The following is a 14,809-nucleotide window of genomic DNA, read 5'->3' as shown; positions in this document are numbered from 1 at the left end:
GAAGCGGAAGATAAGTCCTAAAGGCACTCTTGTTTCCAGCCACCAGTCCTGACAGGTTTGGGGTTCGAGGGCGGGGGTGGGGGGTGAGGGGAGAGTCCCGGGAAGCCGGACGCTGCCTGGGAATCCCCGGCCTCCGGGCGTTGCATTCTGAGCACTAGGAGGCAGCACCGCGCCGAGGACCCGCGGCGGAGCAGCGGCCAGGGCGTGTGCCCCGAGTGGGGAGCAGGGACACGGACGTCCGGCCGAGGAGTGGGGTGAGCGGGGGGCCGGCGGGGCAGCTGCGGGACGCGCTTTCCGCGTCGCGGCATTAACGTGGCACCTCGGACCATCGTGGCGCTTGCCCGCAGCAGCCTCGCGGTACCCCGCGCTTCCAAAGGTTTGGGGAGCCGTGCGGCGCAGCTGGCCCGGGTCGGGGTCCCCAGCCCCGGGGTCCTCCAGGCCTCCTGAGCCCCGCAAGCTCGCGGCGCTGGGGCCGGACTACAGTCTCCAGAGTGCCCCGCGGCGCGGGCGGAGCCGCGAGCGCCCGCAGCCAATTAGGGGGTCTCGGGGCAACGGGGAGCAGGTGGAGCCGGCGGGGGCGCGTCCCTGCGGGTGGGCGGGCGAGCGGTGGGGCCGGACGGAGGGGCGGGGCTGCGTTCCGAGAGCTCCCGGCGCGGCCCAGGGCGCACTTGACCGCGCGCTGCGCTGCGGGAAAGGGCGGCTCCGGGAAACCGCGCGTCCCCCGCCAGAGCCGGCATGGCCTTCGCCAATTTCCGCCGCATCCTGCGTCTGTCCACCTTTGAGAAGAGAAAGTCCCGCGAATATGAGCACGTCCGCCGCGATCTGGACCCCAACGACGTGTGGGAGATCGTGGGCGAGCTGGGCGACGGTGCCTTCGGCAAGGTCTACAAGGTGAGACGTCCGGGGCCAACCGCACTCAGCTTGGCCGGGTCCACCGTGGCAGCGCACGGTGCTTGCGCTCCCGGGAACCTGCACCCACCCACCCCGGCCCGGGCCTGGGGAACTCTCGGGTAGTGCTGTCGCCCTTACCCCAGCTCAGTTTTTGAGCACTTCCTGTGTGTTCCGCACTGTGCTCGGCGCCTCACCCTGTGACAAAAGGACATTTGTAGAACCTCAGCATCCGAGAGGGCCACCCGAGGCACTCCCGAGAGCGTTGTGATAGGGGGCATGCTTTTTAAAGCGAGGCTACACGGATGCTCTGGGAATGTGCAGGAGATGGGGACAGAACCAGCTGTGCCGGGAGCTTTGGGAGTTAGGGACTCGCCCGAAGATGAGCCTTAGTCAGGGAAGGCGCGAAGGCAAAGAGTGGCCCGAGAGTGAGGCTTGGAACGGTAGGCTGGGGCTCAGGCTCGGGCTGGACGGAGGACGAGGACAAGGTCCTGTGTCTGCAGCTGCAGGGCACAGATTTGCCTCTATGCATGAGTCACTGGTGGCTCTCTGTCTGCAGTTACCTTTCCCCTGGAGGAAGACAGCGGAGGCAGTGTGAGGGGTGGGTGGGGCACACGGAATCCTACACTGTGCAGCAGTCAGGTCTGGGAGTTTGCTCCTGTGAGTCAGTTCTGGGTGCCTGGCTTGTTGTTTAGGGTACCTAACTCCTACTATTTTGCTCCACCCGGTCTTCTTTTCTCTAAGAAAAACCTTATTTATTAATTATTTTAAATGATAATGGGATCTTGCTATGTTGCCAAGGCTGGTCTCCCAATTTGTCATGTTGCCCGTGTCTCAATCTCTGGAGAAGCCTGGACCACAGGCCAACCTGGTATCCTGTAGGGACGATTTCTTGGGAGAATACCCCTCTGTGGTCACCCCCACCCCCATCCTCCAGAGGATGCTGCTTTCCTAAGCCAGATGCCAATCTCCTTGGGGGTTATATAGGTGGTGGCCAGGCTGATCCCAGGATTGCCCTTTCAGGAGGCTGAACCCGCAAAGAGGGCTCCTCTAGTCCCTCTGCCTCCAAGTCAACTGGATTTGGAGTTGTTTTGCTAGAACCCCACCCCCCAATGTGTGATCCCCTGAAGCTGGGCATTAGCATCTTCTGGGAGCTTGTTAGAAAGGAAGCCTCAGGCCTCACTCAGCCCAGCTGAACTAGAATGCATTTTAAACCAGGGAATCCGAGCAGTGGCAGTTTGGCGGCTAGTCAGGTCCATGGGGACCTCCTCTCTGTGCTGCACTTCCTGTTGCAGGGCTGGAGAACCCCCACTAAAGGTCCTGTTAGAGAGACAAGTATAGGTCACCAGGCATTCCAACTGAATCAATTTACTGTCCTTTGCCTAAGAGCTTGGCCCATATTGAGGGACCCCAGGCTAGCCCCCCCCCCCCCGAGTGAATACCCTTGCCCTCTGCTGCATTTTCCTTGTAGCACTAGGAAATAGTTCCCAGCCTCTCAGCCTTCTCTGATGACCTGGCAGTGCCCTTGCTTGTAGGATACAGCCTGCTCCTACAGAGGTTCTCTGACCACAGCTGGCCTAAGTCAGTTGCCCGCCTCACCCACCATCTCCAAACACTCCATGGTGTTGTCAGTGCTTGCTTTCGACTCTCCATGATAGTTTTAAGGACTTTCAGTTGTCTTCTTGTCCCCTTCACCCCCTGTCCTCATTTCATTTAAACTGAAATGCAGAACTTGCTGGCAGGTAAGATTCTTCCTAGTCATTTCCGCCTGCTGTAGCCCTCCAGAACTCTGCTGCTCTAGGGCAGTTTCCTAGTAAGGGAGCACTCTGATTCATAAGTCATTTTGTTACTTCCTTGTTCTTCAAACACGTGGACCCTTTTGAAGAGTGACCACAGTTAGTTCCCAAAGCTGGACGCTGGCTCCACTGTAGCCCTCTCTCCCAACCTCTGAACTCAGGATTTTCACCTGGACAGTTTTAATTATAGTTGAGAGCCACAGAGCATGTTGGGGCAGTGAGGGACTGTGTAGCCAAAGATGGTCCCATGAGACTATAAAGGAGCTGAAAGGCTCCCGTTGCCCAGTGCTGTACATCTTGTGCAAAGTATACCTCACATGCTTGTGATGCTAGTGTACCTTTATACACTGCCAGGCATGTAGAGGCGTGGCATATATTGTCACAGTAATAAATGTCACTGTTATGTATCTACTATGAGGTATTTTTTGTGCTGTTTTAGAGTGTATTTTTTAAAAGTTCACTGTCTCTTGATTACATAATTTCCTCTTATGCTTAAATTTTTTTTGTGTGTGTGTGCATGTTCATGCATGTGCCCACATATATGTGCAGGTGCCCATGCATATGTGTACACACTCGTGTGGAGGCCACAAGTTGACATCAGGTTTCTTCCTCAATTGCTATCCACCTTATTTTTTGAGACAGGGTCTCACTGAGCCTGGAGTTCATCCGATTCAGTTAGACTGACTGGCCAGCAAACCCCAGGGATCCTCCTGTCACTGCCTCCTCAGCCTTGGGATCCCCTGCACATGTGGCCACTCCTGGGTTTTACGTGGGTGCTGGGGATCTGACTCAGGTCCTTAAGCTTGTGCAGCAAATACTTTACCAACTAAATCATCTCCCTACACCTTAATTTTGTGTTGTCTTGGTCAGCCTGGCCCTAGAAGCATTAGGCTGTTCCATGTATATGTGACACACACATGTGCCGCTTAAGTGGAGAAAGCCATACCCTCTAGATTTGTGTAAGATCACTCTGTAATGCTCCTGCAATGATGAAATCACCTAATGGTGCATTTGTCAGAATGTGTCCCTGTTGTTGAGTGAAACACAGCTGTTTTGCCTCCTTGACCTTAGCATATGGCATTCCTTTCTAATCAAAGTTTATGTGTATGGAGATACTAGATCCCAGAGAGTGGAAGGGACTAGAACCCACAGCTCTGGACTTGAACACTTTCCTTAGTCTCCCACTCAGGAAGATATGCCCTGAGTCACAGTTCCCTGACACCAGGCCCCCTGCCCTGCAGAGGTATTGCTTCCTCAGCCCTTAATGGAGGATGTCATTGGGTGTTATTTTTACTAAGGACTGCTCTAATTGAGAGCCCTGACCTCTGCCCACTTCCTGGTTGCCTGCCCTGGTCATTGAGGCAGTATAAGCCAGAAATTCCACCTTGGTTATGTGACTGGGACCAGAGTTTGCCCTTTGGCCTGGCACCAGGAGTGCAGTTGACCATGAGTAGAAAAAGATGTCCATTTCCACCCCAATCCTTTTGAGACGGGGGGGGGTCTCCCTGTAGCCCCAACTAGCCTGGAACTCACTATGTAGACCAGGCTGGCCTTGAACTCACAGAGATCCACCTGTCTCTGCCTCCCAAGTGCTTGGACTAAAGGCATGTGCTGCCATCCCAGGCTCTACCCCAGTCCTTGAATGAGCAGGGATTCTCCTCAGCCATCATGCTAGGGGGCCTTCTTGGGACTTTCAGAGCTTGTGAAGCCTTGGAAAGTTCAGTTCCTCGGTGTGTGGGATGAGGACTTCTATCCAAGGTGATGTGAGATTAGAGCATCAGCAGTCTCCAAGACATGGAGCTCCCCTTTCGTCATCTTCCTGATGAGCCTTTGTCCATTTGCCTCAAGAGAAAAAGAGGCTGAGTGTGGTGGAGCATGCCTCTATTTATTTATTTATTTATTTAATTTATTTGTTTGTTTGTTTGTTTATTTATTTATTTATTTATTTTTGGTCTTTTTTGAGACAGGGTCTCCTTGTAGACCCAGCTGTTCTGGAACTCACTATGTAGACCAGGCTGGGCTTGAACTCATAGAGAGTTCAAGCCCATGCACTTGCCTCAAACTCACAAAGATCCGCCTGCCTCTGCCTCCCAAGCGCTGGGATTAAAGGTGTGCTCCACCACGCCCAGCAAGAGGCTGAGCCTTTTAATTCCAGCACTTGGGAGGCAGAGGCAAGTGCATGGGCTTGAACTCACAGCCTGGTCTATGTAATGAGTTCATTCCCAGTCAGGTTAACACAGTGAGACTTGGTCTCAGACAGAGAGGTGGGGGAGGAAAGAAATGAAATGATGATTGATTTAATCCAATAACAAGGTCATTCTCACCCAATCCCTGAGTGATGGCAAATTGGCTTAAAAAAAAAAAAAAAAAAAAAAAAAAAAAAAAAAAGAAAAAAAAAAAAAGAAAGCTGGGTGTGGTAATGCACACCCTTTAATGTCAGCAGCACTCCTCCAGGCAGCAGAGGCAGGCAGATCCCTGTGAGATCAAGGCCAGCCTGGTCTACTTAGCAAGTTCCAGGCCAACTGGGACTACAGGGAGATCCTGCCTCAAAAAGAAAGAAAGAAAGAAAGAAAAAAGACTGAAAAACAACCCCACAAAATTAGTTCTAGTCCATTACTAGAATACAAAGTAAGGCTCACAGGTGATGTATTTTCAAACTCTTATCTTGAAAAATCATCTCTCTGAAGGTGGGGTAGGAAGGAAAGGAAGTGTTTAGTTTGTACTGAGGAGTGCTGCCCTCAGCAGAGCATGCCCAGAAACAGTTTCTAATCAGGTGCCTCTAAGTGCAGGGCAGCCAGAGGGTATAGAATTGAAAGGGCTGGGCTAGTGGCCGAGTTGATTTTTCTGCTTCCTGCAGATTGCTTTGACTTTAAGCTTTTAAAAGGTTATTTTGGAAAATTGAGAGGGTGCAAAAAAAAAAAAAAGTAGCAAGAACTAAAAAGAAAGCAAAATCACCATAAGCTCCATCAATGGCTGCTTTAATTTTCATCAGTGCTTTGCACACACTGGGCTAACATTCTTCTACCAATCTATATCCCCAGCAAGGATATTTTGTTTTTGTTATTTTTTAAAAAAAAAACAACACAGGGTTTTTCTTTGTTTCCCAGGCTGGCCTCAATCAACCTTCCTTCCTTAACCTCCTAAGTATCTAGCAGTGCAGGCATCGACCACCATGCCTGACTGGTGTCTTTCTCTCTCTCTCTCTCTCTCTCTCTCTCTCTCTCCCTCTCTCTCTCCCTCCCTCTCTCTCTCTCTCTCTCTCTCTCTCTCTCTCTCTCTCTCTCTCTCTCTGCTACTGACAAATGAAAATTGATCAATTGCTTGTCCTGGCAAACACTTTACATAATCTGTAACCTAAGACACATCCTCAAAAGTACAGAACTGTGAAGACTGACCAAGAAAAGCCTAGCCCTTCTGGGAAAGTGGGGTCAGCCTACCCCAAAAAACTTTATCAGTGGCACAATTGGGCTGCAGAGATGGCTCAGAGGTTAAGAGCACAGACTGCTCTTGCAAAGGACCCAGGTTTGATTCCCAGCACCCACATGGCAGCTACAAACCGTCCTTAATTTCAGTTCCAGGGGAATCAGAAACCCTCTTCTGACCATTGCAGAACACGGGTGCACTCACATACATGCAGGCAATACACATAAAGTAAAATACACATAAAATAAAAATAATAAGTCAAATATTTTAAGAAACAAAAAGATCAGAACCTAAAAACTGGCAGCATAGTTCCCTCCGCCTAATGGGACTACGAAACCCTTAACGCAGCAGTAAGCAGGTGCCTTGTAGGCCACATTATGGTGGAGGAAGGTGCAGGAAGGTTGTAGTTTGGGGAGGGTTGGAGGAAGGTTCTGGAATTTCACACCGGACTGCCCAATGTATATGGGTGGCTTGTCTTGGTGGCTGCTCCCACATTGGAGTGGGGGGACATCCTCTTGCTTTGTAAACTGCTTGGATTTGCTTCGATCAGCTGGCAGGAATGCCTCATGACATTTTTTTGCACCTGAAACCTATGTACACCAAGTTGATTTTTTTTTTTTTTTCTTTTTTGGTCTTTTTGAGACAGGGTTTCCCTGTAGCCCCAACTGGCCTGGAACTCACAGAGATCCACCTGCCTCTGCCTCCTGAATGCTGGGATTAAAGGCGTGTGCCACCACACCTGGTTAGTATCAAGTCACTCCCGATGTCTGTAGCCTTGGAACAGCACTGGCACTTCAAGCTGACTAGGTTGAACAGCTTGGCTGGAAAATTCTTCCAGTGTTTCTTTTCTCTTTCTTTTTTTAAAAAAATATTTTATTTATTTATTTTTTGTTTTGTGTGTATGCGTGTATTGCCTGCATGTAGGTAAGTGTTTTAAATGTGTTTTGAGGCTATAGACTCCCAGAAATGAATGACTGGGTCAAACAGTACCTAGCCGAGGGTGATTTTGAAAATACCAGAGACCTTTTGCTACATTCTCTTGCTGAGAGGGAAGGGGCCTTGGCAGCTGTGCTCAGACCTCAGGTGCCTTCATCTGCACTGGCTTTGGAATCCCTGAACGCCTGGTTAGGCAGAGCCAAGCTGGGAGTGCTGGAGGCCTGCTCCCCTTGGGGCCAGGCCTTCCTCTTTTCACTCCCTTCACTGACCCGCAGAGTTGGAAAGCCTGGGTTTCCGCCTGGTTCCCCTGGGGCTGCCCAAGTCCTCCTGCATCTTCCTCCTCCTCTTCCCTCTCCTCCCCTGCCCTCCAACCCCTCTGCCTACTCCGGAAAGAGATCTACCCCCAGCCAGTAACCTTATTTCCGCTCAGTTTAGTATTTTTAAACCCAAGTCCAAGCTATTGTGAGACATTCCTCACTGGATCATAAAGTTTTGGTGGCCTGAGTACCCTCTCCCAGGAGGGCACCAGGCAAGGGTCTGCTGCATCTGGCCTGGGTGAGCTCCCACACTGCTCACCTGGAAGAGTCTGCTGGCCTGGGGCCTACACTGCACTGGCCTGGGGGCAGTTCCCACCACACTGAGAGCTTTCCAGCCTCGTCAAACTATGCCAGGGCAGGATTGAAGGCTAGATAGACAGCTCCTCTCTGCTTACCAGACCCCATCTCCTGAGTTACCTAGATGAGGGGAAAATCCCCAGGGCCTGCCCCTAGGGGTCAACCCAGGGCAGTAGGATCTGGGCCCCATATTGGCTCCATTTGCTTCCCAAGCCAGTAACCTCCCCGAACCTCAGCCTACCTCAGAGGCAGACGTGGTCATAGAATAAAGGAGCTAAGGAGGGGATAGGCTTAACACCTGGTCCCCTCCCAGGAAGTGGGCAGGAAACTGAGAGCATTTTATTATTATTGTTGCTCTGGGTGATGTCCTGGGTCAGAGTTAGTCTTTATTGTGTTGACCCAAAATACCTTAAGGCAGTAAGTGATAGTTTATCCTAGGACCAAATATGAGTGACCATGGCTCAGGAACACAGATTCAGATTCCTCAAATACCCTGTCCCACTGTGGAAGAGGTCACATGAGGGTTTTGTTGTTATTGTTTGTTTTAGTTATGGAACAAAGACATGAATCAAATTATTCACCAGATACAATGGTGGGAGCCACAAGTAGGTGGGTTACAGCAAAGTGGGGACTCTGCTACAGTCAGATGCTGATGACATTCTTAGTTTAGGGACTGGTGGAAGCTAGTGGTCTGCTAAGAATACATTATGAGGTTTTGATGGTCACAAGGACATTGGGTCAGACACAGTGATGGGCAATGGATGGCTTTCAAAGGACTAAAAATAGCCCGAGATAATTTGGCTCTTGCAACATTTTAACTCTCCATAATCTGCAAGTTCAGTCATTTGGCCTTGTAGAATCTTTATGAGACAGGGTCTCCCTGTAGCCCAGGCTGGCCTCCAGCTCACAGAGATCTGCCTGCTTCTGCTTCTCAAGTGCTAGGATTAAAGGCATGCACCACCATGCTGGCCTTGTAGAATCTTTAATGTGGCCCCCCTTCTTCCTCTCTCTCTCTCTCTCTCTGTCTCTATTTCTCCCCCCGCCCATCTTCTCTCTCTCCCCTCTCTTCTGGGACTTCAGTGCACAATTACCCTGCAGATTCAGCAGCGTCTCTGGCTTCTACCACTCTCTTCTAGATGTAGGAAAGGGTATGTTCTCTTCATCTGCCCTCCCCATCTAAGTTGTAGCCACCAAACCAAAGATATCTCTAGCCACATGCTCGGGGTAAGAGAGAGGAGGCAGAGCCAATGAGAACTTGGTTCTCAATTGAGAACCAGTGGATGCCTGGATTTAGTTGAGCCAGTGGTCAAGTTGCCCCTCACTGTGCATGGGAGTTGGTCCCAGGACTGACCCCCTTGGACTTGGCACCCAGGGCCCAACAAGTTCCTTATAAAGTGGGGTGGTATTGACCAGCCTCCTGTCTGCTTCCCATCCTCTCTGGATGTCTTCTGATGCTCAAGACACCAAAACAGCTGCACTATATTATTCAGGGAATAGGACCAGAAAAAAATATGTACATATTTCATACAAATACAATTACAAAAAAAAATTTCTCAGCCGGAGACTGGATATGGACAGCACCAGTGCAGAGGGCTAGCTGGATCAGTCACTTTATATTTATTTATTTTTAATGTTTTATTTATTTTTATTTTATGTTTATGAGTGTATTGCCTGTGTGTATATAAGTGCATCCATGTAATACAGAGGGGTCAGAAGAGGGCCCCGGATCCCTTGGAACTGGAGTTATAGTTGGTTGTTAACTGCCATTGGGTGCTGGGAATCAAACCCAGGTCCTCTGCAAGAACAGCCTATGCTCTTAACCACGGAGCCATCTCTCCAGCCCCAGTCACCTTATATTTCATGACAAAAAACTTGGGTCTTGTAATCAGAGTGATCAGAGTTCAAATGTTGGCTGCCCCACTTAGCTTTTGTGTGATGAGAAGCAAGTAGCTCACCTCTGGGCCTCAATTTCCCCAGGTATGAGGAACTGATAAACTAGCCACCCTCAGAGCTGTCCTGAGGGTTAGCCTGCACCAAGGGGCAGCAGGAGGCCTGGGCAGGTGCTCAGAGGACTGCAGCCTTCACCATAGTCAGTGTGGGCTAGTGACTGCCTGACAAGAGAGCTGTTGGGGGGCCAACCGAAGGTGGTGGTGAGTGGGAAGCCACCCACAGCCAGGGCAGCCAGATGGTGATCACAAGGCAGAGAGAAGGATGCTGGGCAGGTCAGTGGGCACAGAGGCCCAGGTTGCCCACTGCTGACTCTTGAGTGTGGTGGCCTGAGGGTGGGTTTGTGCGGTTCCCCCAGCTTAAACCCAGTGAGACTGGAAACCAGATTGCTCATGAGCTCAGCAGTGGATGTCCTCTGGAAGCACTAGATTGACCCACATTCCTGCAGGCCACAGCTGTGGGAGCTAGGAAGCCTAGCTGCTGTCTCTGAAATGCACCGCAGGACTGCCAGAAAGAAGAGTGAATTTTGAGGTATAGGAGATAGTTTCAACATCTGACAAACACCCACAGAGAGAATTTTTTTCTTCTGCGGTCCCTTGTACTCATCCCCTCATTTCTGGCATGCAGTAGTACCAGTTGTGTTGGGCGTTACAGAGTTGGCCTGTCCCTGTGTCTGTCCTACCTCTGGGCCCCTTTGACCACTGTGTCACCATCCCACCTCCTCTTTCCTGTGGTTGGTGGCTTTGGAGCTGGGCATCCCTGGGTACTGGCAGGCAGGAACATGTCTGCTAGTCCCTTGGGCTGCATAGCCATATACCATAGCCACTTAGGATAGGCTGCAGACATTTAGTGCTCATAGGGCCAGGAAGTCAAGGTCAAGGTCTTCACAGTCATGTGGTGGAGGGATGAACCAGCACTCTTGAGTCTTTTTTTGGTCTTTTTGTAACAGGGTCTTCCTGTAGCCCCAGCTGGCCTGGAGTTTACTATGTAGACCAGGTTGGCCTTGAACTCACAGAGATCCCCCTGCCTCTACCTCCCAAGTGCTGGGACTACAGGCATGGGCCACCATGCTGGGCGAGTCTATTTTTCTTTCTTTCTTTATGCTCTTTTTTTTTTTGAAAGACAGGGTCTCACTATTTTGTCTTGGCTAGCCTGAACTTACTATGTGGACCAGACTGGCCTTGAAGTCACAATCAGCCTGTCTCTGCCTTCTTAGTGCTGAGATTAAAGGCTTGTGCTACCGTGCCTCACTAGTCTTGGCAGTTTTAAAAAAAGGTTTTATTTTTATTTTTATATGTATGAGTGTTTTGCCTGTATGTATGTAAGTATGCCATATGCATGCAAACCCAAGGAGGCTGGTTTCTGGAATTGGAGTTAAGATGGTTGTTACCTGCCACCTGGGTGCTGGGAACCAAACCCAGGTCCCTTGCAAGAGCAGCCAATGCTCTTAACTGCTGAGCCAGCTCTCCAGCCCCAACTTAGCAGTTTTGATTTCAAATGATGCCTTTTCTGTCATCAGCTCCCACAGCCTGACCAAAGAAGTCTACATAATGGCACAGAAGAGCAGTGACTTGCTTAGTTTATTGAGCATCTACTATATGTCAGGCCCTACAGATCTCAGCAATAGAGAATGACTGGTACTCAGTTTCTACTGTCTGTCATTTCTTCTCCTGTCCTCAAGAAAGGCAAAGGGTAGTAGCCTCACTCTGCACCTAGTCAAGCAGAGGCCCAGAGATGCCCAATTACTTGTTTAGCATCACACAGCCTTTCTGTAACAAGACTGGGACTTGAACCCAGATCTTTCTGGTCAGGGGCCTGTGCCTTTCTCTTGCAGAGGACAGAAGAAAGATGAAGGGGAGTGTTAGGCAGAGAAGGTCATTTCCACCTGTCATCTCCTCATGGCCTTGTGGCTTTTGTGCCCAGAAACATGACCTTCTTCCTGGGCCTGCCTCAAGTGGATGCTGACAACGGCCTCCCATGCAGAGGAAGTGGGGACACTTGGTGTAAAGGCAGAGGAAGTGGCAGGGGCATGACAGGGCAGGTGTGTGGGGAAGGAGCTGTGGGCCCTCCCAGTGGGTGGCCTGTGGCCGGGGCAGCCGGGAGGCAGGACCTGATGTGGAGAGATACACCCCACGGGTGGGCCTCCCACCGGCTCTCAGGCACCTTCACTTCTGCTGTTTCTCTTCCCCTTTCTCTCTGCTTCCCCCTTTGCTACATTTTTCCTCTTTTTTTTTTTATTTTTTATTTTTTATTGAGAGAGGGTCTCCCTAAGCCCCAGCTGGCCTGGAACTCACTATGTAGACCCGGCTGGCCTTGAACTCCCAGAGATCTGCCTGCCTCTGCCTTGAAAGACAGGATCTCACTATTTTGCCCTGGCTAGCCTGAACTTACTATGTGAACCAGACTGGCCTTGAAATCACAATCAGCCAGCCTCTGCCTTCTGAGTGCTGGGATTAAAAACATGTGCCACCATGCCCGGCATGATTTTTTTTTAAACCAACAGGTTATTTCAAAGTCAGAATTCAGCCCTAAGACTTAGGGGAGAAGTAGAGAGTCGGGACTTTGAATCATGTTCCGGTGACCGAGGGGTCAACTCCAGGGAGCCTCTGTTCCATGATGTAGGCAGGAGACCCCCAAGAGGTGTTGAAGGAAGGCAGTGACTTCTGCCACAGGACCCTTGCACATGTTGCCCTAATTACTGCTGCTGTCAGCTGTCTTTGTGCTCTGGGGGCTGGCTCTTCTGCTTCTGGGTTTCAGCTCACATCCAGCTCCTCAGGGCAACCTGCCCTGCCCATCCCTCTCACCACAGCCACAGCCCACTGATTTCCTCCTGGGCTCAGAACCACATTGGGACTCCCTGGTGTACTTCTGCTCTCTCACAGACGTAAAGTCCCCGAGGATGGAGTAGGATGGGCTGGAGAGAGGGTGCTTAACTGGACAGGAAACAATTGGATAGAAGGAATGACTTATTGTTCTGAAGCTCAGAGTGACCATGATGGCCAACAATTAATAGCGTATTTTAGAGCAGTTAGTAGAGAGGCTTGGAATGTCCCCAACATGTGTGTCTGAATTTGTGAAGTGATGCTCAGATAATACCTATTGAGTGAAGAATGAATAAATGAATGAGTAAAATCTACAGTGTAGACTCAGGAACCAGTCTCTGACCTTGGACAAGTCACATCACCCTTCAATCTCCGTTTTGAGCTGTGAAATATAAATCAGAGCAGAACTTTACTCCTTTTGTGAAGGGATGTGGCTATTCCTGAAGGCACTGCCCAGCACAGAGGAAGCCAGAGAGGGGACTGTTGTTACTGTGGTGGTCTTATGTCTGCTGGACTTCAGATGGTTGTGATGCCTGGGGAGTGACAAGCATGGTCCCGGGAGCCCCCCCCCCAAGTGTCTCCTTGCTTGTTCTGTAGGCTGCACTGGCTCCACGCCAGCCAAGGTCCTGGGAGCCCTCCTTCTTTACTGCTGTCTGTGGTATGAAGATAAACATGATTCACTACCGATAAAGAAGGCCACCCTGGGGCTGGGGTGTGGCCTGATAGCAGCACTTGTCCAACATGCACAAGGCCCTAGCTTCCAAACTCAGCACTGTAAACAACAAAACCCAGAATGCCATAAGAGCCAGAGGCACATCAAAGCCATGGAGAGGCCAGGGCTTCTGTAAAATTCTGTTAATCCAGGGTGATTGAGAGTACTGAGAGACACCGGAGGGGCGGCATGGTTGTCCTGGAGGAAGGAACCAGGGCTGAGCCTCATTTGTCCTTGCTCTCCTTTCTGGAAAGCTCTAAGCTGCACTGTCTGGGGACTCGGGCCTACTCTTGACTCTCCAAAGAGACTGCTGCTGTCCAGGCTGGTGTGCTTTTAACATGGCAGCCTCTTGGGGCCAGCGTGCATCCCTGCTTGGCCTCAGGAATCTTCCTACCTTTGTTTGCTCTGTGCCTTGGGTCTAGTCCTGGGCTGGGGCTCTTTCTGCAAGTTTCCGATACTCCAGGGCCCCTTTCCCTCTGTTTTAGTTTACCTTCTGCTGCTGTGATAAAACCCTGACCAAAACCAAGCTGGGGCAGTCTATCATCAGGGAAGCCAAGGCAGAAACTTGAGGCACAAACTTGGAGGCAGGAACTGAAGCAGAAACCATAGAGAAACATTGCTTAGTAGCTTGCTCAGCTACCTTTCTTATATAGGCCAGGCCCACTGGTCCAAGGATGGTGCTACCCATTAGTGGATTGAGCTCTTCCACATCAATTTGCAATCAAGAAAATGCCAGTCTGATGGAGGAGATTCCTCAGTTGTGGTTCCTTTTTCCCAGGTGACTCTAGGGTTTGTGTCAAGTTGACAGAGGCTAACCAGCATCTGAGGTCACAGGAAACCCATGGGGGTGGAGGAGGATAGCTGGGTGCCTCTGTTGGTGAGAAGCCTAGAGCCCCAGGGGCCAGTGCTAGCCTGGTCCAGAGGGTCTGTGCCTGCGGGACTGTCCTCCATGGCCAGAAGCCTGTGTTTCTGGAAGCATCCTGAAGCCCACATGCCTCCTGCAGGAGCCTCACTTTGGAGATTCCTCACTTGGTGGTGCTATTGCCCCCACAGATCCCAGCTTAGCCGCTGGCTTTGCTGTATGACTTTGGGCAAGAGGTGTCACTCCTCTAAGCCTCGGTTTCCTTTTCTGTAAAATAGGAGGATGATAGGACTTCTCTCAAGTGGGGCAGCAGGCACTTCTGTACCGGCAGCTGTAGGCCAGTAGCCAAGGACACGCATGGATATGTCGGAAACATCCAAGCTCAGCTTCACAGCTGAACTCTACCTAGCTTTGAGTGGGAACAGGGCACTGGCAGCATGACAGTCAAGCCTTAGGATTTAGGTACAGCACCAAGTGACCAGTGCAGAGTGGTAGGAACTGCCCCAGTTCTTGGTGAAGCTGCTGTTCAGTAGACTAGGCAGCCATTGAAGATGCTATTGGGAGTTTTTTGTGTCCAAGGACCATGGGTGATGTACACACAGGGATACCGGAGAACTTGATCTCATGGACAGAGAGGGAAGAACGGTGCCTGGGAGGCTGGGCGCTCTCCACAGGTGAGAAAGGCTGATGGGTGTAGGGAGGGGCTGGACGGATCCTACTTCTAGTGCTTCAAAGCCCGACTGCAGCTATGGTGGACACGTGTGTGTGTATGTGTGTGTGTGTGTGTGTGTGTGTGTGTGTGTGTGTGT

The 14,809-nt window shown here is 50.8% G+C and overlaps 1 protein-coding gene across 1 annotated transcript in view; it reads left to right on the top strand.

The window, feature by feature from the left end:
* The first annotated feature begins 219 nt into the window (after positions 1–219).
* The window catches only part of Stk10 (serine/threonine kinase 10), a 109,910-nt gene continuing 95,320 nt past the window's right edge, over positions 220–14,809 (top strand). Inside the window, exon 1 of the mRNA XM_008850764.3 lies at positions 220–891. Within this exon, the coding sequence (XP_008848986.1) occupies positions 736–891 (156 nt within the window). The 5' untranslated portion in view covers positions 220–735. The remainder of the gene's footprint in view (positions 892–14,809) is intronic.

Source organism: Nannospalax galili, unplaced genomic scaffold (genome assembly GCF_000622305.1).
Source record: "Nannospalax galili isolate Female #2095 unplaced genomic scaffold, S.galili_v1.0 scaffold104, whole genome shotgun sequence".
NCBI lineage: Eukaryota > Metazoa > Chordata > Mammalia > Rodentia > Spalacidae > Nannospalax > Nannospalax galili.
Note: the sequence above shows the minus strand (reverse complement) of the source record. Positions and strands in the feature narration are given on the sequence as shown.